This window comes from Accipiter gentilis, chromosome 7 (assembly GCF_929443795.1).
Source record: "Accipiter gentilis chromosome 7, bAccGen1.1, whole genome shotgun sequence".
Taxonomy (NCBI): Eukaryota; Metazoa; Chordata; class Aves; order Accipitriformes; family Accipitridae; genus Astur; species Astur gentilis.
In genome coordinates, this window is record NC_064886.1 from 1569986 (window position 1) to 1596869 (window position 26884).

Below are 26884 nucleotides of genomic sequence, written 5' to 3' on the forward strand. Positions count from 1 at the left end.
GGAGGGTAGCCCGCGGTCTGCGCGTGCGCAGCCCCGCGGGCCCTCTCCCCGCCACCGGTTCGTCGCCGTACCGTCACTTCCGGCGCGCATGCGCATCGCGTCGCCTGCGGCCGCCGCCATTTTGTCCGCGGTGGTGTGTGGGCTTCCTCCGGTTCTTTCTCGTCTCGGCCCGGGTAGCGGTTCCGGCGGGGAAGTTCTCCCCGCCGCCCCGAGGGAGCACCATGCCGGCCGGACCGGTGCAAGCCATGCCGCCGGCGCAGCCAGCGCCCCCCGCGGAGAGCAAACCGGTGCGGGCCGAGCGGGCGGGCGGGGGGGGCGCGTGCAGGCCGCGCTGAGCTGCGTGGGGTTGTTTTGGTCTCTGGTTTCTTACGCTGCCCCGCTTGTCGTGGGGCTTTTTTGGGGGGAGCTGCAGTTCCCTCCTCCCGTTTGCTGCTGATTCCCGTCGGTATCGCCCGCAGGTCCCCGTTCATCCGCCGTCAGCCTGCGGAGGAGGGACGGACGGACGACTGGGGCGTGCTATACTTAGGTTTAAGGCTGAGTCCTTCCCTGGAAGCGGCACGGGGTTGTAATAGTGATGGGCGTGAGGGTTTGCCGTAAGCGATGGGAACGGCCCTGCCGCCGGGAAGAACGGGTGAAAGGATTCAACACGTCCCAGTGCACTTGATAGAGCGTAGCAGTCCCATGTTTTGCAGTGCCTTCCACGGTTCTCTTCTGTCTCACCTCCACAGGAACCCCTTCCCGGCCTTCCCGAAATGGGAATACAGCTCCGACGTCGCTGAAGCGGCTGTCCTAACAGCATGTTCCAGCAGTTTCACCCAGTGGCATCAGCCCTTGTGCAGCCGTACAGCAAGCCAGTGTAGGGAGCTGATCTGACTGAATATCTGGGGTGATTTGGTGTAGCTAACACAATTAGGAGGAAAATTGTGGTTCCCCCAAAAAAAACCCCAGTGACTTTCATGGACATAAGTTAGCAAGGCAGCTCAGCATTGTGGTTAAATAAAAACATCTCTCAAGTGTGGTGTTGCTTTATGCTTCAGCTCTTCAAGATGATTGATTGGAGGGAGTCGGAATGAAAACTAAAAATATTTGTGGTACCTTTCTCTTAACACACTTTATTAAGGTTGTATTTGACTCGAGAGCATTTTCTGCCCTGGAGTCCCCATGGATTTTGCAGAGCTAGTAGCTTTACTGCTATTTTAAAATTTTCCTGACTGTCCCTGTTAAGATTATAAACATTTCCCATAGACCTGTTCTCTCTTATAACAGCTTTTCTTGTGAAAGTTGCTTGGTGAGGAAAGAGGAGTGACATCTTTAGTATCCTGCAAAGAGCAGCTTCTGTTGTCTTACTGGAAGATGAAGCTGTCCACAGGGAGGGTTCTGGGATCTTACTTTGGATCCTCCTATAGTGTCAGTGAGAAAAATGCCCTGCAGAGCTTTCCTTACAAACAGCTTTTGATGTAACTACAATAGGATTAAAAAGCTATGTTTTATTTAATGTGGAGTTAATCACTCAGATTCTAGTTTCTTGTAGTCTCACAGGCCTCTAGGAATGCTCATAACTTCCAAACCTGTTTAGCAATGCTGAGTTATTCCTAGATGTGGTGTCGTAGGCATTCCCCTACACTGCCTCTTGGCTTGGCATTTATAAACGTACTCGGCGTGAAGGCTGAGATAGTAAAAATACCAGGAAGCCTTGTTTTGGTTCCCATGGAGGAGCCTTCCTTGTTGTCTGGCTGTGCCTGTCCCAGCAGCGGGTGCCCTTGACAAGCAGAAAAACATTGTCTCCCACCCTGAGAAGCTGAGGAATTCATTTGTGGGATGGATGGTTCAGATTGTTAAACCAGATCTTTGTGTCAGGAAAAATTCAATTATTTGGGGGCTGAGGAGGACAATAGATGCTCCTGTGTGCCTTTTGGATTGCTGTTTGGAATACTTAGTTCTTACATAACATTCATTAAGCGCAGGATTGCAGAACAATTTGTTAAGGTGTGTTAGGATTGTTACTCCAATGTAGATGAGGAAATTGAGAGAGGAAAGAGATGACTTTTCCAATTCAACCACCTGAAAATAAACCTAGTCTGGGTTTGCAGCCTACCAGGCTATTTTTCACCCCCTGATGCTGGTATATAGCACGTTACTCAATATTATTTGAAGTTCCTTTTCTTGTTTTCAGCTTTGATTTAGGCTATTTGAAGTTAGTATCTTGACTGGTTGCAACACCACAATGAAAGATGTCCACCTCTTCACCTTTTGAATAGTTGCTATAGTTGTGAGGCAGCAGTACAGAGGACTGTATATATGTGTATATGTACATTTTTATTACAGCCAGAAGAGGAGCCAAAAGAGGAAGCAGCACCAGCAAAGCCTGTGGTAGGAATTATTTATCCTCCTCCTGAGGTCAGGAATATTGTGGACAAGACTGCCAGCTTCGTAGCCAGGTAAACAACACCGGTGTTGTCTCATGTTTCCTGAGATTTTCATGCTTCTCGTCTTCAGTGCTAATGTCTGTGCAGCTCCAGAAAACAGAAGCAGGTCACAGTCCCGTGACTTTACATGAAGGCTTTTAAGGATTGAGTCTATACCAGTGAGACAGTGGAAAAGAAATGACAGTATTCTACTGAAGAAGTGTAAGACATGCTTTGCTAGAAAAACTGTGGTAGTAAATAAAAGAAAGTTCTTGGCAAAATCTATAGCATGAGCTGCAATAACCAGGTAACAGTTCCTGTTCCAAATGATCTGAAGGGGAAACAAAATTCCAGGTAGAAGGGAGGCCTCATTACAGATGCTCCATTGAGTGATGAACCCAGGAAGAGTCATGACTGTGTTTTACAGTGTGTAGGCAATGATTTTTCCAGTACAAGGGTGCTCGCTTGTTTGTTGAGCCCTGAGGTTAAGTCCCATCCCTGTTTGTGTACAGCTTGGTAAGCTGTGTCAGCGGCTGGGATGTGTGCTCATCCAAGCCTCAGTCATCTCTCTCTCCCTTGATAGTCAGAGGGAGAGAAGTGCATACCTCCAGAGAGTAGTCTGGTCCTCTCGTAGGACAGATGAGCTGCCCATGATGTGTATGGGATTTTTTCCCTTGTTGACTGTAGCAGATTGATTAGCGTGAATATAGACATCAAATTTAGGGGAGGAGTCTAAAAGTTGAATAAATTTTACTCATTTGGGCTTCTTCCATTTGCCTAATGTCATCATTCTGCAAGTGCAAGCTGTTAGTGCTACGTAGGCCATCTTCCTCTGCTGTTTTTTGATGCTTAAGTATTTCTAGCTGTCTTAACACGATGTGACATCTTAGGGGACCGGATCTTGCTCTTCCTGGGAGCGTATGAGTAGCACACGAAGTAAATACCCCTCAGCTGGCTGTGCAAATTCTTAACCTTCATGGCATCCAGACAGACTGAACGCTGCATGCCTTCACCTCATGAAAAAGGGGTGGTTGTTGCTGCTGTGGATTTAAGACAATTACTAAATACTGGTCTAGTCAAAGACATTTACTGTGTAACTGATCTGTAAAATGCTGCCAAGGAGTGTTGGCTTCCTTTGAGGATAAGGAAGGATAAGGAAGGGGCTGTGTTTATGCTTTGGTATTATAGAGACCTCGTCTTTTGGAAGAGGCAGAGATATCCAGAGAATATGGAGAGAAACATGCTATGGCAGCTGTTAACTTTCTCAAACTACCCTGAAATAAATGGCTTGCACTTTGGATGGGAGGAATGGATGTTACCTGAACTAAAACTTACAGCTCTCCTAAATGCAACTCTCCGTCATGGTCAATCTCTGCACAGGCTGACGGTTGCCTACTTTTTTCCTTATATGAACTTTCTGGAAATGAAACTAGTCTTAAAAGCTTGTTAATAGAGCAAATAAAATTGGTCTAGTAAGTAACTTGTGAACTTCATCCAATAAACTGTCAATCCAGTAAATGACCTTTTGTTTGTGTGTAGCCAAATGAGACTGTATAACACTTGTGAGCGTGAGTTTTTAACTGTCTTAAGAAATATTCGCTGTGAAATGTTATAGACTAAATTAGGACAAATGCCTTTAACTTGTGTGTGTACAGATGGCTGCTACATTGGGTATGAGTTACTTAGAGGTAAACTCCTTCCATGTAGGAGAGAAAATTGTCTTCTGAGGGGCTGATGCATCAACACATCTTACTATGAAAGAGACATTTACACTTGAATTGGTGCCCATTCATCTAAGCAGTTTATCTTTTTCCTCCCCAGAAATGGTCCAGAATTTGAAGCTCGAATTCGTCAGAATGAAATAAATAACCCTAAGTTCAATTTCTTGAATCCCAACGATCCTTACCATGCATACTACCGGCACAAAGTCAGTGAGTTCAAAGAGGGTAAAGCACAGGAGCCCTCAGCTGCTATTCCCAAGGTCATGCAACAGCAGCAGAGTGCTCAGCAGCAGCTTCCACAGAAGGCAAGTATTCCTTTTTGCTTTGGTCAAGAAGTTGGCTTCCAGCTGGCTGTGTCACATCCTAATGTTAAGCAGGAGGTCTGAAAGACAAGGCAAATGATGGAGTTAGTTACCCATTTGCAAAAAAGACAGCACTGAGAGGCTTGGAGTTTAGTGTCTGGGACTTGGTTTTGATGTAGATGTGCATCCTCTAGTTGCTGGTAACACGAAGTCGTTTGTGAAAGAGCCGATAGAATGTTCTACTTCATCTGTTTCAATTACTTTTAGTTTTGTGTCGACTGATATGGTACTTATACTAGTGTTCGCTCAGACTGTATGAGTTTAGGACTCCTGCTGTAGGCAAGTCTTTAGAATCCCTTGGAGTTCAGTTTGGGCTTGTTGCATGCACTGTTTTGTAGAAACATTTCCTTTTTTTATTGTTGGCAGGATCAACTTCCCCTTAAAACGTGGAGTACAAAATATATTTAGTTGTGCCTTTATACCTACTGGATGGAAAAAGGGCATTGACTGAACCCAAGTCTTTTACATGCTTTGCATGGCCAACAGTCATACTGTGTGGTATTGACTGTCCTGGAGGATTATAGCGAAGTCCTCATAATTTCCAGTTTTGTTAGCTGTTGGAGTAACTATTTTTTTATAGTACACCTAAATACAGATGTCCAGATATACCCTATGGTACTAATTGTTCTCATCCTTGCAGCTGCCAGGATGTCTAGACTGATGTTGTTTTCCTGTAGCAGCTAAGGGAAAAATGAGTTCTCCCAGGTGTTTGGTAACGGTTTGTTGAGGGCAGTCACTGAGCCATCTCTGTTCTGCTCTGCAGGTGCAGGCCCAGGTGATCCAGGAGACAGTTGTTCCGAAAGAGCCACCTCCAGAATTCGAGTTCATTGCAGATCCTCCTTCAATCTCGGCCTTTGACTTGGATGTGGTGAAGCTAACGGCACAGTTCGTGGCTCGGAATGGGCGGCAGTTCTTGACTCAGCTGATGCAGAAAGAGCAGAGGAACTACCAGTTTGATTTCCTTCGCCCCCAGCACAGTCTCTTCAACTACTTCACTAAGCTGGTTGAACAGTACACAAAGGTATTCTTGGCAGTTTATCTGTCAGTTTGATTCCTTCAGCAGCAGTACTGACTTTTGAAGACTACCAAAGCCCTACAAAACAGCCAGACTAGAAGTATGTGCAGGTCCAGGAGTCCATCCTTTAAATCTCACTCTTTAAGTAGAGTGGGTATCTCATACATTGTTGGCAGCGTGCAGTGCTGAACACAGGGGGCTGTTATTTAAATGTACCAGATGTTATTGTAATATAAGTAAAAAGTTGTGGTTTTTTTAAATATGGAGGGTAGTTGGAAGGCCAAGAGTGAATATTTTTAAGTGCAAGTGTAAGCAGTAGGAGGGTTGCAATAGACTGAATGGAATGTAGTCTCAGGGGTCTGCTGATATTTTTATCGGTGTGGAAAGAGAATAATTGCTTTCAAGGAGGCTTTGGCAAAAAGAATTGTCACCAACTGTCACGCAAAATATGTTTCAGATCTTGATCCCACCAAAAGGCTTACTCCTCAAACTCAAGAAAGAGGCCGAAAATCCCAAGGAAGTCCTAGATCAGGTATTGCATGAAAAATTTGCAAAATTGCTAAGCATTTCAGTTATGTTTTGAATTTTTTCTCTTTGCATGTTTCTGACTTATTGGCAGCAAATATAAACATACAGAGGATAGGATGTGGCCCCTGTAGTCACTTGAATACAGGGTACTCAGGCTTGCCTTTGAACCACTAGCTAGTGTTCGTATTGGGGGAAATTTACTTGTGGCACCATAGAGGCATAGATAGTGCACAACCCTTTTCCAAGCGCTTTACAAAGAATGTCTGCCTCTCAGACAACTTCAGTGTGACACCTCGGTCACTTACAGTCCTTCCAAGCTGTTCTTTATTACTTGGACTTCTGTCTTCGTCACAAAGACTGCTTTTCCTTTGGAAAGGTGGCATTACAGGATTGTAATAATGTGTCTGTGAATTGTTTGCTGGCTGTGAATCTTCAGTGATAGCAGGCATGTCATACATGGATGGTCTGGTCTTGGCTCAAGAAGTCTGCAGTTCCAGCTTTAGAAAACCACTCTGCAAAGCTGGTGCAGTGCATTACTCAATAGGCAAACCTATGGTTTCTAAATGAAATACAAATATTTCTTTGTTGTGCCAGGCCTCTGAAATAGCGCTTGTGTAACTGCCCTGAAAGGGTTGGTAGCGTAAACTTTTAGATGCTGTAAAGATGACTGTGATGTGTTTCTTGTTTGACATTTGGTGTGTGCTTTATGTCTGCTTGTGCAGGTGTATTACAGAGTGGAGTGGGCAAAGTTCCAGGAGCGAGAGAGAAAGAAGGAAGAGGAGGAGAAGGAAAAGGAGCGTGTTGCTTATGCCCAGATTGATTGGCATGACTTTGTGGTTGTGGAAACAGTTGACTTTCAGCCCAATGAGCAAGGTACTGAAGTCAACCGTTGTAACCTCTGAAACTCTGCTCCCTTTGAGTAGGGACTATGTCCTGAAATGCTATTTTTAGACAGTCATTGGGTTTTACAGCTGCATATCCTTCAAAGATGAAGGAGAAAGCCTTCTAGTAACTATGCAGGGCTGGTTTTTTTTCTGGAGTCAGTAATGTTCTCGTTGAACAAAGTCCAGGACTGCATCACTGTCCACTTTTCCACTTCCAGCAGGACAGCGGAACTTGTCCCACTTTCTAGTAGTGCTTTCACCTATAAGTACCTTCATCTTCATGTGTCAAGCTGATGTTGGTCTGTATAGACTCCATCCATTCCCTTCTATATACCTTGGCTCCCAGGAGATTCTGATGCCACTGCTGTGTAAAGAAACTGCTTTTCATTCAAGAAACTGATATTTCTGTTTGTGCATTGAGCAACAAAATGGGATAGAGAAATGGAAGCTCTTGTTTTCTGTGTTGTAGGGAATTTCCCTCCTCCCACCACTCCAGAAGAGTTGGGAGCTCGAATCCTGATCCAGGAGCGTTATGAGAAGTTTGGGGAAAGTGAGGAGGTCGAGATGGAGGTGGAGTCAGATGAGGAGGATGAAAAGCAAGAGAAAACAGATGAGCCCCCAACCCAGCTGGATCAAGACACACAAGTGCAGGATATGGATGAGGTAACTAGCCAACAGAATCAGCATTACTTTTGTCCTGTAAAGTTTGTATTCTTTATGATGCCCTTCATTTTCACTGTAAGAAGTTCCTCAGTTTCATGAGGAAATGAGATTTCCTTCTGATGGAATTTCAAAACAACCTGGTTTTGCTGGAATATATTTTTTTTTAATGTTTTCCATGACAATACAATTTCCAAGAGAGAAATCCAGTAATTTTGTCACCTAATGGTGTGGATTTCATGTTTCTGTGATCAAGCCTTTTGGGCTTTCTTCTGCACGGAGTCTGGAACACTGAGAGATGACTCATATTAGACTCTTCCTCTACCCACTCTATGTAAGCTGTTTTTCTGGTAACAAGGAACAAGAGCATGGTTAACTGTAAGCCCCTGCTTGCTGTGCTGTGGTAATGTGGAAGCTGAGGAGTACTTGCTTCCTCTTCTGGGTCCACTGAATATCTGAATCATGATTATCCAGAGGAACCACTGTAGCATAGGTGTCTAGAGGCAAAATAGCTCTGTTGCTTTGAAGCTGCATAATCAATTTGTCCAGCGCTGCATAGGATTTCTATGCCTTTCTCAAATCTTGTGGGGGAGTATTTGACTACAGGAACTTGGTTATGATTTTTTCTCCTCCCCCCAAATAAGGGCTCAGATGATGAAGATGAAGGTCAGAAGGTTCCTCCTCCTCCAGAAACCCCGATGCCACCGCCTCTTCCTCCCACGCCAGATCAGGTCATTGTGCGGAAAGATTATGATCCCAAAGGTAAATCAGGCTGGTGAAGAAAAACATTATTTTTTCCTGAATAATCACAAAAGCATTTGTTTCTAGGCTGCATCCTCTGATGTGTTTTTAACAGTGTGGTTTTGTTTTTCTAGCCTCAAAACCATTACCACCCGCCCCAGCTCCAGATGAGTATCTTGTTTCCCCCATCACTGGTGAGAAAATTCCTGCCAGTAAAATGCAAGAACACATGCGAATTGGTCTCCTGGATCCTCGATGGTTGGAGCAGCGTGATCGATCCATCCGTGAAAAGCAGAGTGATGATGAGGTCTATGCCCCAGGTCAGCTTGAGCATCTGACACAGCTTGCAAAACCGAGTTCCTAGATAAGTTCTGTGAACAATTAGCACGCCCCCTCACTGCCCCCAGGTCCTACCAATAAGGACCATCTTAAATATGTAGCTTTCTGCATGAAGTCCTCAGTGTGCTGATGATGCGGATACATTTGTCATTAGTACATTGAAGCCTTTCTATAAACTTCAAGGCAAAGAGCATTCATTAGCTGCTGCTGACCAGCCATCAGCTGCAGTCTCTTTTTAGAAAGAGCAACACTCGGCTATTAGGTACCAAATAATTTAAAGATCATTAACAGAGGCTTGATCATGTTTGACTTTGATTATATCATTTGAGATAAGTATTTCTCTTTTTGCCTGCAGGTTTGGATATTGAAAGTAGCTTGAAGCAGCTGGCAGAGCGCCGTACTGATATCTTCGGTGTAGAAGAGACTGCCATTGGTAAAAAGATTGGTGAAGAAGAAATCCAGAAACCAGAGGAAAAGGTACAGTGGAAACTGTGGGGTTTTTTAACAGATTTCTGTAGTATTATGAATGCCTAGAGAGACAGGAGTTGTTTGAACTTTGTTCTTGCTGTAAAGCTGCTCTCTTGATTTATTTGCAGCTCATGTTGCAGTCTGGACAGACTGGAGTTATTCTGATTTATTGTATCCTCTCAGGTGACCTGGGATGGCCACTCAGGCAGCATGGCCCGCACACAACAGGCTGCTCAGGCCAATATTACTCTCCAAGAGCAAATTGAAGCTATCCATAAGGCCAAGGGACTGGTGCCAGAAGATGACAGCAAGGAGAAGATCGGTCCCAGCAAACCCAATGAAATGCCCCAGCCACCCCCTCCTTCCTCGGCATCAAATCCACCAGCTAGTGCTCAGCCTATCACATCCGTGCCTCGTCCACCCACAGTAAGTGTTTGAGCTTCCAAAAGCAAATGGCTGTGGCCGTGGTTAATTAGAATGGAGTCCTGGTCAAGGGTTATAACAGCAGGGCGCTGGCTTAGAAGCAGATTTTGAGTGAAGTTCGTGTTTCTGAATGACTCTTAAACCATCAGAGGAACTCTGTTGAACTTGCTGTTAAAAATGGAAAATAAGTCTTAGGTGGAGCTTTTCATCCTTAGAGGTACCAAAGAGACTTGGTCAGATGGGCAGTGAGATCTTGGAGGAAGGGAGTATGGCTAACAAAGGAATGGGTGGGGGACCTTTTCTTAGGTGTAAAAGGTGTGGTGCAGAACAAAAGCAGCCGCAGGTGAGAAACGTTGACAGGTGACTCACTTGCCCAGTGTTCCTGCCCCAAGGGTTCCGCTACATGACTCTGAAATAGCTCCTTCTTTAAGATTGCTGCATGGCTCATGGTCTGATAGGTGACTGGTGAGGGAAGGAAGAACCGGTTAATCTGTTAATGAGGCTTCTGTGCCTGTTTACGGGCAGCTTGGGCTGGCCATACGGTGGGCTCGCTGAGGTTTCCAGCAAGCCTTTGGCCAGCAGAAGTCCTCTGTGTGTTGCCCCAGTTATTTTAATCAGGATTGTGAACAGCATTGAGTTTTCCAGCATGCATCTGCTAAGAAAAATTACCCTCTCTCTCCAGATGCCCCCTCCCGTTCGTGCTGCTGTTGTTTCTGCAGTTCCAGTCATGCCTCGTCCCCCGATGACTTCTGTTGTCCGTCTGCCTCCAGGATCTGTCATAGCCACCCCCATGCCGCCGATAATCCATACCCCACGCATCAACGTTGTCCCCATGCCGCCCTCTGCTCCTCCCATCATGAGCCCCCGCCCGCCTCCCATGATAGTACCAACAGGTCTGTAATTTCAGCTTTTTCTGGTTAATTGTCAGCTAATTCCTGTATAATGTGGACTTGAGCTTTGATTCTTTTTTCCTTTTGTGCCTCTGATAATCGTGTGTAATTGGGATTGCAGACCCTAAGTCCCATCATTAAGAATTTTGGAGTCTTTGATATGACTTACCCAGCAGTACTGGTTTTGGGCTCAGACTCCTCCTGCAGCATGAAATACAAAGAATTGTCTCGCCTGTTTTATGTCTGTGTCCACGCGAGCCTGCCCAGGTGAAGATTAAGAATCCATGCTGCTTTCCAAAAGGAACCAGGGTAAAGAGGAACTGCTAGTGCCTCACTGGGTGTTATAATTTATTACAGAAGTTGCTGCTGCAGGAGGAAAAGCTGTTGTCTAGCCCCTTTCCTCACAGCAGCTTCATAGCATTGGGTGCTTTTAAGTTGAAAAGCACAATGTAAAAAACAAGTCTTCCTTTTTTTTTCCTTTTTTTTTTTTTTTTTTTTTAAATCGAGGTGCTGGCACCACTCTGCATGCCAAACCGAGTCTGTTTTCTTTTTTGCAAGATCTGCAGGAAGCTCTTATGGCTTGTTGCCTTTTCCTGGACTGTTTCCCAATATAAAAGATCTAACGTTTGAAGTTTGCATGTTACTGTTGGTTGTGTTAACTTCCTCCATGTATTGTGGCATTTATTTTCAGCCCTTACTGGTCTGCTAAAAGTTTTTACATACGGGAGTGTCTGTTGTATACTCAGTGGATGACTGCAGGTCATGTTGTGTCCCCCCATCCCATTTCAGCATTTGTTCCTGCGCCTCCTGTGGCTCCGGTTCCTTCCCCAGCACCTATGCCTCCTGTTCACCCGCCACCACCGATGGAGGATGAGCCAGTCTCAAAGAAACTGAAGAGCGAAGATAGCCTGATTCCAGAGGAGGAGTTTCTGCGCAGGAACAAGGTACCTGTGTGGGCTGGCTGCTTGCTGAGAAGCACTGGAGTCCTGACCCCTCTGGGCTGGTCAGCCTCCTCTGCCCAAAGAGGATGTAAAGCCAGCTCATTACACAGAGGGGAGCTGATGTGCAAAAGTACTTTGCAAGGGAGTGACTTTCTGAGATGGCTCCTTCCTACTGTCAATTCCTGAGCAAACTGAACTGCTTTGTGTTTTACTGGAGAGAGCAATGCAGCACTACACACGGAAGTTCAGTAAGATAGTGCTCTTCTGTAATTAAAGGCAGTGAGAGGTAGGTTTATAGGAATGTAAAGAGGAACTAAAGCTGCTAATAAGCTTTTAAGCAGAGGACTGCTAAGCTGGAGATGCAAGGAGATTTAATATGTCAATGTCAGCATGATAGTATGGTAATGTGGTATATTCCATAACAACATGAACTAAATGTTAGACTGAATTCCTTCCTGAAGAGTGCCATCATTGTGGGTTGAGTTTAAAGTCTTTAAGAAGGCGTATGGTTTTCCTGGACATGTGCACAGAGAAGCTGTCTCCTGTTTAATGCTTCATACGTTCACTCTGTAATACCGTGAATGTGTGTGGTGCTTGGTGAATGGCATGCAACAGGAGGGACTAATGAGAGAAATCCAACTAAATGTTTTATTTTGGTAGCAGTGAAGTAACTTTCTCAGTGTTGAGGCAACTACATTTCTGTGTGTTTACTGAGAAGTTGAGATATGTGGCTGGTTTTGGAAATAAATAATTTGTCTGCTGCTGTGTGTCTATAAATAATTTGTCTCCCCACTCTTTTATCGTAGTCCTGTAAGAGACGTTATCTTTGTTTCCTCTAGGGTCCGGTCACGGTCAAAGTCCAGGTTCCCAACATGCAGGATAAGACGGAATGGAAACTGAACGGCCAAGTGTTGGTGTTTACCCTGCCGCTCTCAGACCAGGCATGTAGCTTATTAACCTGGCCTCTACCCCTTCTTGTTTTGCTACCAAGTTTCTTTGCTTTGAGAATAGCAATTGACCTGCATGGCAGGAGCTATAAAACTCGGGATGTTCCCCACACTGCAGCCTCTTGCCCAGCGGGGTTGCGTGGCTGGGGGAGCAGTGCTGCCCATTAGTACAGTGGGGAAAAAAAGCCTGAGCAAGGTCTTTGATTCTTCCTAGGTGTCTGTTATAAAGGTTAAGATCCACGAGGCCACAGGGATGCCGGCTGGGAAACAGAAGCTGCAGTATGAGGTGGGTAAAAGTCCTTCAAATCCTGTTTGTTACTTCAGTGTTTTCTCACACACAGACTGACTTTTTATGAGAAGAACTTGTAATGTACCTACTGAGATGCTGGGAGCAGCAGAGGGAATGGTTTTCCTGTCTGTACAACAGACTTGGTTACAGAACTGCACACTATTGCAGCAGGACAGGCCTTTAATAGGTGGCATCAGTGGATCTTTGCATTTTCACTGCTGTAGATGAGTCCTCTAAGCTTGATGTCTTTCTCTGAAATCAGCCGATTGTTTTATTGGGGGTTTTTGACATTTAAATGCAGCAGGCTGCTCCCACTGATCTGTCGGAGTGTGCTGTGGAAGGTGGGCGAGAGCACCTTGAAACCCTGAGAGCTCTGCAGACTTTCTCCAAAACACGGAAGGGAAGAGATCTCTCTCTCTTCCTCTCAAGACTGGAGCTGTTAGAAGGGCACCCTTCCTTTTTAATAATTTGTTTCCAGTCATGCATGTGCTCAGGCACAACCTGCTGCCTAAGCAGTGAACTTTGTGCGTTTACCTCCTCGGGAGTTCATCTGTGGGCAGATACTGTGTTAACCCTTAGCGAGGAAGGAAGCTTAACTGATTTTTTTTAAGTTAAAAAAAAGAGGGGGGGGGGAGGGGCAGGGAGTGGAGCCTAAATAACCTCACTTGTTGTGGCGACTGTCTTTATCTGTATGTTTGTAAAGGTTTACGGTGTATATTGTCTGTTTGTACTCTTGCATCATTCCCAGCATACCCATCTCCTACGGTACCCATCTTCTGAGACCCTGGGATCTCTCCAGGGTTTTTCAAAGCCTGCAGCATTCTGTCATCACCCTGTTCTGAGAGTACAGCCAGGAGGGCTTCATCTGTGTGGGGTTTTGTGGGAAGGGAACATTAAGATTTCTGGCGTGACTGTTTTATTTTTTTCTTTTCTCCTCCCCTCAGGGCATCTTCATCAAGGATTCGAACTCCCTGGCTTATTACAACATGACAAGTGGCTCTCTGATTCACCTGGCACTCAAAGAAAGAGGAGGCAGAAAGAAATAGGAGCTGTGGAGCCGAGAGACGTAACATGGCTGCATTGCCACTAGCGTAACCCCAACCCTTTGAATCCTCCAGCCTTTTAGGGGCTACTGCGACTGCCTGCCAGCTCTAGTTTGAAAAGAGAGACTATGAACCCTGTGTTCGGGTGGCTGATGAGAGAGGGGAAGTTGATAGAGCCCTGATATGTGTAAATGTAGTGACCTAGTATGTAACTGCAGCAGTCTGTTAGTGATCGATCCTTTGCTCGAGTGCTGTCTCTCTGTTGAATTCCCTTGTGAAGCAACATTGAGGTTGTGCCCAGCATAGTCTAGATCCATCTTTGAGGGATTTACACTGACCAGGAATATCATCTGTCTGACTACAGTGCTTGCTGCTTCATTTAACCTTTTTCTAATTGAAAATTTCTTCCTTCTCAACATACTTACTAAACCCCTTGTTCTTTCTCTGTCTCGGATCTATCTGCAAGAGCCTCTTGCCTTGACCCTGACTTGGAAATTTATCCTCCCTCAGCACGAGTGTACGTGGTTGTTCCCTGCGATAAAGGAGATCTGGGTCTGTGCATGCTGAGCAGCTTCATGCTGCTTCTGTACAGCCTGTGATTTGTTTTAATAAACACGCATCTGAGTGCGGGATTCTGTCTGTCGCAGCTCTCGTTCCTTGCGTTTTAGGTTTTTCAGTTGGAGGTGTGCCTGGCTTCGGAGCACTTGGGTGGGTTGCGGGGAAATACATCGGGGTTTCGTAATTAGGCAGTTTACTATAGGAAATGCTTTTATTTTCTAGGAAAGGCTGCAAGAAAAGGGTTTTGTTAAAATTTCCCTAGTGCTACACAATTATTCCTGAATGTGAAGCATGTATACATGAATACTTACGTCTGCGTATGGGGGCAGAAAGACTACTTTGAACTTGGTGAGAATTTCATTGGAAAACGTGTTTTACGCTTTATATCATGCAGCTGGCATCTCTTGGTTCTGCAGAGCATACAGATCCAGAAAACATTATTTCTGTACCTGCAGTCAGAGCTGTGTTGCAGTTTGACAGAAACATAACACAGAGCAAAGTTAATCGACAGAGAACTGGATGCCAAGGAAGAGGCGGTTGTCTGTGATTTGGGCATCTCTGTTCTTTTGGGATAATCCAAAACCGTGGATTTTTTAATTTTTTTTTTTTAGTGGTGTTCAGGCATTACAGGAACATCCTGTTTACCTTATTCTGCGCTTAGGGGAGAGAGAAATGAAGCAGGAGGCAAGAGCCAGCATCCTCCCGCCTCCCTTGTGCCCCTCAGAGGGCGGGAGGAAGCCGTGTTGCTGTAGGGAAGGAGCCTGGCGCTGGCCCAGCCCAGGTGGCCGCTGGTCCCCCGCCTGCAGTGGCCAGCTGCTGTCTCTGACAGATGCCCGCCAGACACACACAGGCAGCCTGTTCCCATCCCTGCTGTAGGACGCTGAATTCGGAGCTGCTTGGTGGGTGTGGGCAAGGTGTGTTTGGATGTATGGTGGATGGAGGGGTGCTCCCACCCTGCAGGAAGGTGCACAAATGACTTTCCTTTTGCTTTGAAGAACTAGGCAATCGGTACAATCTTGGAGAAAACAAAACCAGGCAGCAAGTGGTGTTTCCCAGAGTTGATTAAAAAAAAAAAACCTGCCAAGAAAGCTCTGAAATGGAGAAGTCATGTTTTTACATCCGGCGCGGGGCCCAAACGTGATGGGACTGTGCTGAAAGTCATCCAGCTTTTCTTCTCCAGCTGTGCTCGGTGGCCTGAACCACCAAGACACTTGGTGCCCCAGGAACTCCCCGATCTGACGTGTGTTTCCTCGATGTCTCTGGCTGAACACTGCGCTGGTGCTTGGGTGACATTTTCAGCTAAGCTTCTTTTACCAGCCTGGCAGGGCTGAGGGCCTGGCCCGGCGCTCCGGCAGGAAAACTTCCCGCTAGAAATAGTTTGTGTGGAGCCTTGCCAGCCCCTTTCTATCGAAATATTACTGATAAATGTTGTAACAGACTGTGCATGTGTATATCTAGTACAAAGCAACTGTTATCGGAGCCTTCCACTTCAGTGGGGAGGACCCGCGGGGCTCATGCTGCCAGAAAAATCTGGAAGTAGGTTGAGTTATTGCTGACTTTAATGAGCTTCGTTCCCTCGGTTGCGTTACCCACTTTGAGAGAGGGTCTTGGCTCTTAATAAGACCCCGCTTCCTCGCTGTTCAAGGGAGAAAATGGAGCGCGGGCCACAGGACTGTGAGAAGCCTCGGGCAGTGGGATGGGGCTCGCTGCCTTCCCTCCCTGGAAGGCTTCACCCACAGCGGCTCCCAACAGATCCCGGACCCTGCGCTGTCACCCAGTTTGCTTTATAGATCCTTTTTTGCTTTATTTTTCAGGGAGCTGGGCCGCTTTCACCTGTCAGGGCTGCAGGTGTCCAGGCTGATGGTGGACGGGGAACCTCGCTGTGGAGCAGCAGCGGTCAGGCTGGGGCAGGTTTGGGGTGCGGTGTGCTTATAAAGGGAATAACTTGTGTGCCTTTGGCTTCAAAGGGAATAACGCGCGTGCCTTTGGCTTCAAAGGGAATAACTTGTGTGCCTTTGGCTTCAAAGGGAATAACGTGCGTGCCTTTGGCTTCAAAGCATCCCCCGAGTGGAGCGCGGTCATCCCTTGGGGGAAGCGGGTCCTCCCGGTGCCCCGTCCCAGTACGTGCCCAGTGCTGACCCCGCACGGCCCTCCCGCCGTCCCGGTATGCACGTATCCAGTCGTCCCTGGAGTCCCAGTGCCATCCCAGTGCGGTCCCAGTGCCGTGCTGGTAAGGCTCGGCCCGTTTCCCAGTACGGACCCGGCCCCCGCCGCCGCTCCTGGCCCCGCCCCTCGGCTTCGCGTAGCCCCGCCCCCTCTCTGCCATCGCCAGAGGCGGGGCGGAGACGAGCCCCGACGGACAGCTCCTTCCCAGCCGCTCGACCAATCCCCTCCCGAGGGGGGCCGTCCCCGTCGCCAATCCTCGCGTCCGGTTGGCGGGAGGCCCGCCGCAGCCCAATCGCGCCGCCGCGCGGAGGCGTGGCTCGGCGGGGGCGGGGGGCGTGGCCGCCGCCGTGGCCGCGGCATGGAGGAGCGGCCGCGCCGCCGCTGAGCCGCGCCGCCATGGCCAAGAGCCGCGGGGGCGGCGGGCCCGGCTCGCCCGGCGGCCGCCACCACAGCCTGGCCGGGACCCGGGAGAGCCTGGCCGAGCAGGGCGGCGACGAGCTCAGCTCCCTCGGATCCGACTCCGAGGTCAACGGCGGCGGCCCCGAGGAACGGCGCGTCGACAAGTTCGGCTTCATCGTGGGCAGCCGCAGCGCCGAGGGGCCGTGAGTGGCACCGGGGACCGGGGAGGAGACGGGGGGGGGGGGCCCGCGTCTCGGGGCTTGAGGACCCCGGGGGGAGCCGCCCTGGGCGCGGCTGAGGCCGCCACCGGCCCCTCCAGCCCCCGCAGAGCCGGGCCGGGCCGGGCCGCGGGGCCTGGGGGCGGCGGGGCCGGTGGCCGTTCTTCTCGCCCCGGGGTGGGGAGGGGGAGGAGGATCGTTCTCCGCCGCCCCCCGGCTCTGGACCTTCGGGGCCGGTCCCCGGCGCCCCGCGGGCAGCCTGGCCCCACTCGCTTCCCCGGAAGAACCGCAGCGTGGGGCGGCCCCGGGGCTGGGCTGTGCCCCGGTTTGGGGGTAGGGGGGGTCCCGGGACCCCCTCCCCGTTTGCAGGGCGGCGGTTCCACGAGGTGATTAAATCCTCCCGGGACAGCCCTCCCCACGGCCGTCCCCTAGGCTTTGCTGCCGTGGACACCCGGCTGTGTGGAGGCCACGGCAGGCGGGGTGCGAACGAGACCCCCCACACGCACACCACCACCCCCTTCCCCAAAAAACCATTCCCGCTTATCCGCCGCCTTCGCCATCTCCTCCTGCGTCGAGGAAAAAGCTGGAAAACGGCGTCCGCCGGGAGCTGCCAGCGGCGCCGAGGCCTCCTCGCCGAGGTCAGTGTCTGGTTACCTCCAGGCCTCTTCTCCTCCCAGCCCCGGATTCCGGCGTATTTTTGGCCGCCGTCAAACGAGAGAGGCCCTGCCCGTTGTTCGGAGTCCCGCCAGAGGAACCGGCGTCGGTAGCCGCTCCGGCGAAAGCGCCGCGGCCAAGAGGTGCTGGCCGGCCCTCCCTCCGCAGAGGAAGCCCTCGGAGGAAGCGGGGCGGCCAAAATTAGCTGCCAAGCAGCCCACGGCTGAGCCCCGGGGCGGTGCCGGCACCCAGGAATGCGCTCCGGTTTGCCGGCGAGCTGGTTCGGCAGCGTGGTTGGCGTTTGTCTTCCTCGACCGTGGTTTCGCAGCAACGCCCGGAGAAGCGGATGACGCGTGGGCCGCCTGCTCCTCTCCAGCCGGGACGTTACCTGGAGCAGGGTCCCCTGTGGTTTGCCCGCCTCGCGCGTTCTGGTGTCGGTTGCGCCCTGTTGCCTCAGTTTCCCCCATCTACGAGGAACAAAGCGTTCGCCCTTTTTTAAGCCTGCGGGCGTTACTCGGCCGGTCTGCGGGGAGAGAAGGCACCGTGGGTTTGACTGCTGGCGCTGGGCCAGGCGCATCGCTCCGGGTGATAAACCCCATCCCTGCCCGCTGGGCTCGCGGTTCCGCGCTGTAGGAGCGGGGTGATCTTTCCTGCCTGGGGTGTTGTGCCCCATCCCGGCCGCACGTCAACGTTTTGGGGACATTTTAGATGTCCCATCTGTTGTCCTTGTCCCTGGGGTTCGGCGGCTCCCCCCACCCCCCGGGCTGGAGCTCCTGGTGCTGGAGGCGAGTGGCTGCTCCTGGGGGTGCTGACGGCGTGGTGGCTGCGCTCACTGGGGACTGAGCCTTCCTCCTGTGCCCCACAGATGCACTGGGGCATAATCCTGCCCTCCTTCAGCTCTTTGATCTCCTCCCTGTCTGTCCAAGAGTGGATAAACAGAAGCGCGTGGCCTCCATCCGTGGCTGGCAGAACTGGGGTCCCTCTAGCCAGAAGGGTTTTGGGGAAACACAGGGAAGGCAAGTGGGGCGTCCTAGCACCCACGGCGGGTCTGGGGGCACTGGGAAGGGCCGAGCTGTGGGGCTGTTGCCCACAGCGTGGGTGCGGAGGAGTGCCTTCCCTCTGTAGGGCATCTCACCACCTTCCTGCCTGGGGTCCCCCCACCTCATCCTCCCCGCCTCGGCCATCTGAAATGCCTCTGGTCCTCGCTCCGTGCCCGCTGCCAAGCAGCCATCAGCTGGTAACAGCTTCCAGTCTGGGCTGGCCGGGTTCCAGCAGGCCCACGGCCAGCTCCTGTATCCAGCATCCAGTGCTCCCGAGCTTCCCACGCCTTGGAGAGCCCCAGCTCCTCCGGCAGCCCAGGCTACCCGGCTCGGGGCCAGCGCACTCTCCATCCCCGTGCCGGGCTGTGCTGCTGGCCACGGATCTGCTGGCCGTGCCCAGCCCGTGCTGGGGAGGGTGGATTGGCCGCACCGAGCAAAGCGGATCCCTTCGGAGCAGGTTTGCTCTCCGAAACAATCGCGCTTGGCCCCGTCTGACCCGCTGCCGTGGGTGGGACCCGGCAGGGAAGGGCTGGGCAGGGAGCGGGGCAGTGCTGCCAGCTGGATGCGGCCCTGGGCTCTCCGTGGAGCAGCTTTCCGGCTCCTGACATGGAGAAGTCTGGGAGGAGGCAGGATCTGTGTGTCCTGTAGCGGGGCTGGGTGCTCTGCACCTCCCTGGAGGATGCTCGGTGCCCAGGCCGCCGTCCTCGGGTCCTCAGAAAGCTTCTGGCCGCTCCTGGGATTGGCGTGGCCATGGGGCAGTGTGGAGCTGAGCCCAGGAACACATCCGAGTCTGCTGAAGTTGGCCCTTCTTCACTGACAGCTTGAAGGAACTTCTGTTCTCCCTGGGATGTCCCATGCCCAGGGCCTGGCCAAGCTGTCTGTCACCCCGTCCCCTTGCCGATGAAAGGGTGCCGGTTTCTCCCTCGCCGGCTTTGGTGTCGCAGCAGCATCCCTGCCTGCCTCGGCAGGGTTAAATTGGATTCCCTGGCTAGGCTGAGCCGTTGCTGGAAAACACTCCCCTCCCTCCTGGGGGACCCTCGGCCGGGCTCGATGCCGGGCCTGGAGCAGCGCCAGGCTTTTGGGGTGCGAGCATGACTGGGGCTGCGCAGATGACATGATGCTTATGGCCCCGGCTTTCTCCGTCTGTAGCCAGCCCCTGCGGGGGGGGGGGATCGGACCTTGCTCAGCTCAACTAATGGCTCTGGCTGCGCTCCCCGGGGTTCCTCGCCTTCCTGGCGTGCCCTTCTTTCTGGGCACGGGTCCCCAGGGATGCTCAGGCACGTGGTGGGTGCAGCGCAGGCTGCTCCCGAGAGATTTTTTATTCTTTTTTTTTTTTAACTGCTGGGGTATCGGGGCTGCGCCGGCGCGGTGATTTCACGGGCGGCGAGCGCTTCCGGCAGCGCTGAGCAGCTGCCGAAACGCTGGTGCTCTCGAGCATGTCCCGGACAGGCTCTGCACCTGCGGGACCGGGGAGGGGGGGCAGCCAGCCGGCCGTGAGGGGCACCCAGGGTGCTGGAGAGGATGCAGGACGGGGGGGGGATGTCTCTGCTGCAGGGAGGGCTTGGCACCACGCTGACCGGTCTCTTCCCCCCGTCCCGCAGGCTGGAGGAGGTGCCCTTGGAGGTGCTACGGCAGCGGGAATCTAAGTGGCTGGATATGCTCAACAACTGGGACAAGTGGATGGCCAAAAAACACAAGAAGGTACGTGACTTTGGCTTTGTCCCCTGGGGCTGCCCCGGGACAGCTGTGCAGGTGAGAGGAGGTGGCAGGGAGGGACAGCCGGGTGCAGCACTGTCCCCTTGAGGCTTTGGGGGAACCCACATGTCACCAGGTCCCCACAGATAGACACGTTGCCTTTGGATGATGCTGTTGGCTTGAACGGGCCGTTCCCTCCCCGTGACGCTGCTTCTCGTGGTGGGAGGGAAGCTGAAGCTTGGGGGGGGGGGCTGAGCGTGCCGTCCGTGAGCCAGCCCGCTCCTGCCCCCGTCTGCTCCCTGCTGGGCTGGAGCCTTCCTAGGGCTTCTTTGGCTGCCTGCAGGCAGCTATGGGAATTGTTCGGTCATGGAAACTTCTGTTCTGAGCATCTTGTAGACCAAAAAAAGCTCCGGGTAGGAAATGTTTGAGCCTGATGTGCGTGACGCTGGTCTGAAAGCCGGGGTCCCCAGGAGACCCGTGGTAGTGCGTGCTGGGTGGCTGTGTGGCTTGGTCCGTTGGTGCTCCCTGACCTCCTGAGCCTGTGAACAAGGCAGGGATGGGATGCAGCAAGTCCCAGCTTGCTGCTGTGTGTCCGCTGGAAGCGGTGAGGCTGCTGGCACAGGCCAGCGGTGCCTGAGAGTGGCCGAAGGGCTGCCGCCTCCTCCTCCTCCTCCTCCTCCTCCTCCTCCTCCTCCTCCTCCTCCTCCTTGCTGGCAGAGCCTCCTGGCACCGCTCCGTGTGCCGTGCTCCCAGAGCGCCGTCCCCACTCGGTGCCTGCTGAACGACGCAGGAATCCCTCATCTGTTTCTTGGCCGCTCGTAAAGGATTTGGGAGAGCTTTTCAGGACGTGGCAGGCGGGCGCTTTGTTCTGCGGACGGTTTCCACTGCTCTCTGGCTCTGCCGCAGCGTGGCCTCCGGGCTCGGGTGAATGCTCCGGCAGCCGTATGTCTGGCAGAGGAGCTCCCTCATGCTTGGGCTGAGCTCCTGGGGGTCTCTGTGGGGCTGATGTGCTGTATAGTCTGTCCTGCAGCAAAAATCCATGCCTGGAACCTCTGAGGTCTGCTCTGGAGAGCTGCTCCGCGCCTGGAGCCCTGGGGCTGCTCGGGGAAGGGTGCCAGGCCTGGTCTTGGATGCTGTCGACCGTTCCTGCTCTGGCAGGAGCCTGGCTGCTTTGGTACGGGGCCATGCTGTGTGGCTCAGGCCCTGCTGCTTCGGAGGAGCTCCCTGTGCCTCCGAAAAACCCCGGTGCTTTTCTGGCTGCCTCACCGCGGCTGGCTGACAGCCCAGGGATCTCTCGGGCCAGCTCCTGCTGGGCTCGCTCACACCTGCACCGCTCCGGGATCCCAAAACACTCCCTCCCTCGCCTGCCTGGCCCGGATCCCAGCGGAGCCACGACCCCACGTCCTTCGTGGCGCTGAGCCGTGCCAGCACCGCGTGCCGGTCCTTGCCCTTTTTCTAGCCAGACCGAAGGAGGGCAGACGCGTGGGCAGCTCCCACCGCTCTCCGGGGGCAGGCAGCGCTCTGACTGCTCTTTGCTTTCAGCATCCCTCAGCCCGGACGCGCTCCTCGTCCCCGGAAAGGCACGGTGGGGATCCCAAGGGACCGGGTATCCCCCCAGCACAGAGGCTATGGCAGGAGCCTGCGTGGAGCCAAGGGGATGAGGTGCTGAGCTGCTTGGCCCCAGCTGCGCTGAGCCTGGCCAGCTGGAGGAGCTGCCGAATTGAAACCCAGCAAGGCGGCTTCCTTCCTGGTAGCTTAGCCAGCAGGAAGGGGAGCCGGCTCAAAAAAGGAGCTGTCAGCAGCGGCATTGCTGCCCACAGCCGCCCTGGGCATCGCCCGCCGTGTTTCCTGCAAGCACAAAGGCCCCTTGGGGACGGGGACATGCCCGGGTAAAACAAGCAGCGTTGTGGCGAGGGAGCAGCAAACCCTCCTGGGGACGTGGCGTTACCACCACGCTGGGCTGGGCTGCTTGGAAGCGCAACCGCCTGCTCGAGTTATGCCGGCAAACAGGGAAAAGGAGGTCTGGACAGGCAGGAGAGGACCAGGGAGGCTTTGGGAGCTGTCAGCCGGAGCCCTGGCACTTGGCGTGTGTCACCCAAGGGGGAATATGAGGTGTGGAGGTCGTGCTGGGTTTTTGTAGGGCTTTATGCAAGGTAACTGTGCTGAAAGCACCGGTCTCGTAGACCCCACCTTGCTGCACACCCTGGCCGAGGATGGTGGGGAGATGGTGCTGCTGCTTCCCCGGGGAGTTGGAGTGGGACACATGGGGGTCTCTGGTTTTGGTCCCTGCTGAGGCACTGGCAGCGGCAGGGTTAAGCCGGCTCGGCTCCCCTGACATGGGGTAGGTACCGGTGCTGCCTCATCTGGACTTTGGTCCTGGCTGGTGCCCTGTGCCAAGGAAACCAGGGGCTGACTGTGGGCACGGAGCCGGCCCTGGGGGGGGGCCTCGGGAGCCGGCCATGCGTGGAGCTGGGGCCAGGTCTGCCCTTCTGCCCCGGGTGAGCGGGCGAAAAGGCTGAGACGCTCGGCAGGGTGCACCTCCCCGCTCTCCGTGGCCTCGTGGGTGAGCAGGAGGTCTGGACCGGGGGCCGGAGAGCACTCCCCTCTATCCCTAGTGCTTCCTATGGGCCATGCCGGGGTGGGGAAGGAGCTACCCGCTCCCCACCTTGGCTCCAGTGTTTGCTTTTCCAGCTCCCAGCAGGATCCTGCTTTGAGGCAGAGCCGGGCTTGTTTGGAGCTGTTTGCAAGCCACAAAGCCTCCGCTGGGCTCCTGGCAGCCATCCGCAGCTCCCTCGTGCTGGTGCAGCTCTGGCTGCCATCCGAGCTGGCGTGTTAAGCGCAGTGCTGGGGAGAAGGGGGTGAGCAGGGTCTTTGGCTGCAGGTCCCCATGCCGTCCCGTAGGTCTGTGCGATGCCAGGCGCCGTCATGGGATGTGCGGCTGGGCACCCTGTTCCCAGGGATGCAGGGATGCATCCTTTTGTACAGGGAGGCAGCGGGGGACCAGCCTGCAACCGCGGTGCTGGGCCTGGCTCCCGTCTTGTCCCAGGGGCTTCTTTGCTCCCCGCTGCTCCGTGATTTTCCCCGTGACGGCTGTGTCTCTCCCCGCAGATCCGGCTGCGGTGCCAGAAGGGGATCCCACCCTCGTTGCGGGGCCGTGCCTGGCAGTACCTCTCTGGGAGCAAGGTGAAGTTGGAGCAGAACATCGGCAAGTTTGACGTGAGTGCCGCCGGGGACCTTCCTGCACTGCCAGGGAGGGGGGTGCTGGTGGAGGGGGACAGTGTTGGGATGCCTCTTGCTGCCTCCAGGGCTGGGGTGTCTGTTGGCGTCCCAGATGCTGCTTGTTCCTGCTGGGGGAGAGGGGGGTCAAGGGGGCTAGCGTCCCAGACAGCGTGGGCTGACCCACGGTGTGATGGGGCTCACGTTTGGGGCAGAGCCAGGTCCAGTCCCGTGGCTGCTCTGCCAGCAAATTTGGGCTTGCCTTGGGCCTCGCGTGCCAGAGTGGGGCTGGCACCGTGCCGGTGTGGGGTATTGCTCACCCCAACCCTCTCCTCCCCAGGAACTCGATCTCCTCCCAGGGGACCCGAAGTGGCTGGATGTGATTGAGCGGGATCTCCATCGGCAGTTCCCCTTCCACGAGATGTTTGTCTCACGTGGAGGCCATGGGTAAGTGGAGCTACTGCGTGTCTGGTCCTTGGCAGCCACCGGGCTGGACCGGCACTGTATCCCAGCTCACGGAGCCACACTTGTCTCCTGCAGTCCTTACACCCCCAGCTCACAAGGCATCCAAGCATGGGCTGAAAACAGGATGGTTTCTCAGGAGCTCGCTGCATGGGTCGCAGCCCTCAGCATCAGCTCTGACACCTGGCGGGGTGGGAATTGCCGTGGCAGGAGGGAGGAGGTGGCCGGCTGTGGCCTCTGTTTCACCAGCAAAACGCCGTTCCCCGTGTGTTGGGGAGCGTCTGTGCCGCTGTGCTTGCAGCTGGGTCCCTGAGCTCGCCCTGAGCCAGCATCCCTGGGAGATGGTCGTCTCCCTGTCTCACCTCTTGGATCTGGCTTTCCAGAGCAGAACCGTGGTTATTGTGTCCCATAGCCCTGGGTTTGGGAAGAGGGATCCCAGCCAGGGACTGACCCAGGCTCATTGGGGAAGAGCGGTGGCCAGCAGCCGGCCTGCCGTGCCGGATCGCCGTGCGATGCCCAGTGCTGATTTGCCCCACTGGGGTCCGTGGGGGAGGCTCCTGGGCTATGCCCGTGCCCTCTGTCCACCTCTCCCTCCCTGGGGTGTCTCCGCAGGCAGCAGGACCTGTTTCGGGTGCTGAAGGCATACACGCTGTATCGCCCAGAAGAGGGCTACTGCCAAGCTCAGGCCCCCATCGCCGCCGTCCTGCTCATGCACATGCCGGCCGAGGTACGAGCACGCACCCGGGAGGACAGGGAGACCCAGTGGCCGGAGAGCTGGGACCAGTGGGAGGGTGTGGGTCTCGTTGGGCTGGTGCTGGCGGGCAGGGTGCTGGGCTTACAGCACCCTTTTACCCCAAAGCTCGGTTGGTTGCAGGGAGGTGTCCTTCGCTCCAGGTACACTCTGCCTTCTCCTCCTGCCCGCTCCCGTGGTCCCTGGGAGCAGGGTGGGGGCTGCGGCGATGTCCCCCAGGCACACCTGGGTGCTTACCTGCTGTCCCTTGGCTTGCAGCAAGCGTTCTGGTGCCTGGTGCAGATCTGTGAGAAGTACCTCCCCGGCTACTACAGCGAGAAGCTGGTGAGTGAAGGGTCCGCGGTGGCAGGCACCTGTGATGTCTCCGGGTCGAAAGCTCCCCCAGCTCCTCACCCCAGAGAAAGAAGGGAGCTTGGAGAGATCCCGGGTTCTCCCACGGTTGCCGTGTTGTGCCACAGCCGCCAGGAGCATCCCGCGGTCAGGGACGGGGGCTTGGCGTAGCTTAGCTGCTGGCACCCGTGGGGCACAGCCCCGCTCCTATAGCCAGGTCTGGAGGGTGGGCTGCTCCTCCTCTGGGGTGGGTGGGCTGGGGTTAAGGTGCTCGGTGGGGCTCTCAACGCTGTCCCTGCAGGAGGCCATTCAGCTGGATGGGCAGATCCTCTTCTCGCTGCTGCACAAGGTCTCGCCTGTGGCCTACAAGCACCTGAGCAAGCAGAAGATCGATCCCATCCTCTACATGACGGAGTGGTTCATGTGCGCCTTCTCCCGCACGCTGCCCTGGAGCTCTGTCCTGCGCGTCTGGGACATGTTCTTCTGTGAAGGTAGAAGCTCCCCACCATCCTCTTCCTCCTCCTGGAGTGACCGGCTGCAGCCCCTGCGGCACACAGATGACACTTGGGGCTGCAGCAGGAGTGTTGCTGTGGCTGCTTGCCTATGCCCGGCACATGGGACCCGCTGTAGGGCAAATTTGGGGCAGCCACGTGCCCGGGGTGGAGACTGGGCTGGTTTCCTGGGGGTTAGGGGGCACGTGCATCCCAAATCCACCCTCTTCCGTGTCCTCGCTCCTAGCGGGACCGGGAGCTGGTGCCCTGCGGCATCTGAGGGGACATAGTGGCAGCGTCTCCCTGTCCTGCCAGGCACTCGCCGCCTCGCTTCTTCCCCTTGCAGGCGTGAAGATCATCTTCCGCGTGGGCCTCGTGCTGCTCAAACACACCCTGGGCTCCTCAGACAAGCTCAAGTCCTGCCAGGGCCAGTACGAGACCATGGAGAGGCTGAGGGCCCTCAGCCCCAAGATCATGCAGGAGACCTTCCTGGTGCAGGAGGTGAGGTTTTGGGGGACGGTCTGGGTGGCCACGCTGCTGGACTGGGCTGCCCTTGGGTGGGCAGAGCTGGCGTAGCGTGGGGGCAAGTCCCCAAAAGGCTTGGATTTGGGGTTGCCTCTGCCTCGGAGGGGGAATCCCAGACCCTGCCCCTGTGGCCGGGGTGCCGAGCCGGCCGGCGGCGGCACCGTCACCGTCGAGGGGAGATGCCGATGGCGCGAGTCTGTCCCCGGCAGGTCATCGAGCTACCGGTGACGGAGCGTCAGATCGAGCGGGAGCACCTGATCCAGCTGAAGAAGTGGCGGGAGACGCACGGGGAGCTGCAGTGCAAGTCCCCCCCGCGCCTGCACGGCGCCAAGGCCATCAGCGAGGCCGAGCCCCCCACCCACAAGGCGCTGGAGCCCGTCCCCTCCATCATCGTCCCCCCCGGGCCCGCCCCCGTGCCCAAAGCCCGCAAGAGCAAGGAGAAGAACCGAGAAAAGGGTCCGGCCAGCCCCCCCAACGGCCCCGGGGCCGAGGGCAATGGGGCACCCGGCTCCACCCGGGAGCTGCTGCACCCCCAGGTCTCCCCCCACCACCAGTCCAAGGAGAGCCTGAGCTCCCGGGAGAGCGAGGACACGTACTTGTAGGGCTGGCACGGCGCTGGGTCCGTACCCCGGGCAGCCGGGCTCAGCTGGGCTGCGCACGGACCCGGGCTCAAGGACATTGATTTGGGGGGGTGGGGGGTGGGTAGGTTGGGGTGCACGGGGA

General features: G+C 54.2%; 2 protein-coding genes across 4 annotated transcripts; both read left to right on the forward strand.

The window, feature by feature from the left end:
• The first annotated feature begins 91 nt into the window (after positions 1-91).
• On the forward strand, positions 92-14288 carry SF3A1 (splicing factor 3a subunit 1). Its single transcript, XM_049804111.1, has 16 exons — positions 92-287; positions 2326-2438; positions 4227-4431; positions 5252-5509; positions 5961-6035; positions 6754-6904; positions 7385-7578; positions 8220-8337; positions 8451-8636; positions 9011-9132; positions 9307-9549; positions 10229-10439; positions 11226-11380; positions 12217-12318; positions 12539-12610; positions 13558-14288. The coding sequence occupies exons 1-16, from the start codon at positions 222-224 to the stop codon at positions 13657-13659; spliced, it is 2373 nt and encodes a 790-aa protein (XP_049660068.1). The 5' UTR covers positions 92-221; the 3' UTR covers positions 13660-14288.
• A 1625-nt stretch (positions 14289-15913) lies between these two features.
• On the forward strand, positions 15914-26857 carry TBC1D10A (TBC1 domain family member 10A). Of its 3 annotated transcripts, none has more exons than XM_049804146.1 (9): positions 15914-16110; positions 20293-20392; positions 23495-23602; positions 23943-24049; positions 24677-24791; positions 25074-25139; positions 25447-25636; positions 25983-26137; positions 26371-26857. In XM_049804146.1, the coding sequence occupies exons 2-9, from the start codon at positions 20348-20350 to the stop codon at positions 26761-26763; spliced, it is 1179 nt and encodes a 392-aa protein (XP_049660103.1). In that variant the 5' UTR covers positions 15914-16110; positions 20293-20347; the 3' UTR covers positions 26764-26857. The 3 variants fall into 3 exon arrangements, with proteins under 3 accessions (XP_049660103.1, XP_049660101.1, XP_049660102.1); XM_049804144.1 differs by lacking the exon at positions 15914-16110 and adding an exon at positions 16716-16982; XM_049804145.1 differs by lacking the exon at positions 15914-16110 and adding an exon at positions 19782-19975.
• Positions 26858-26884: the final 27 nt, after the last annotated feature.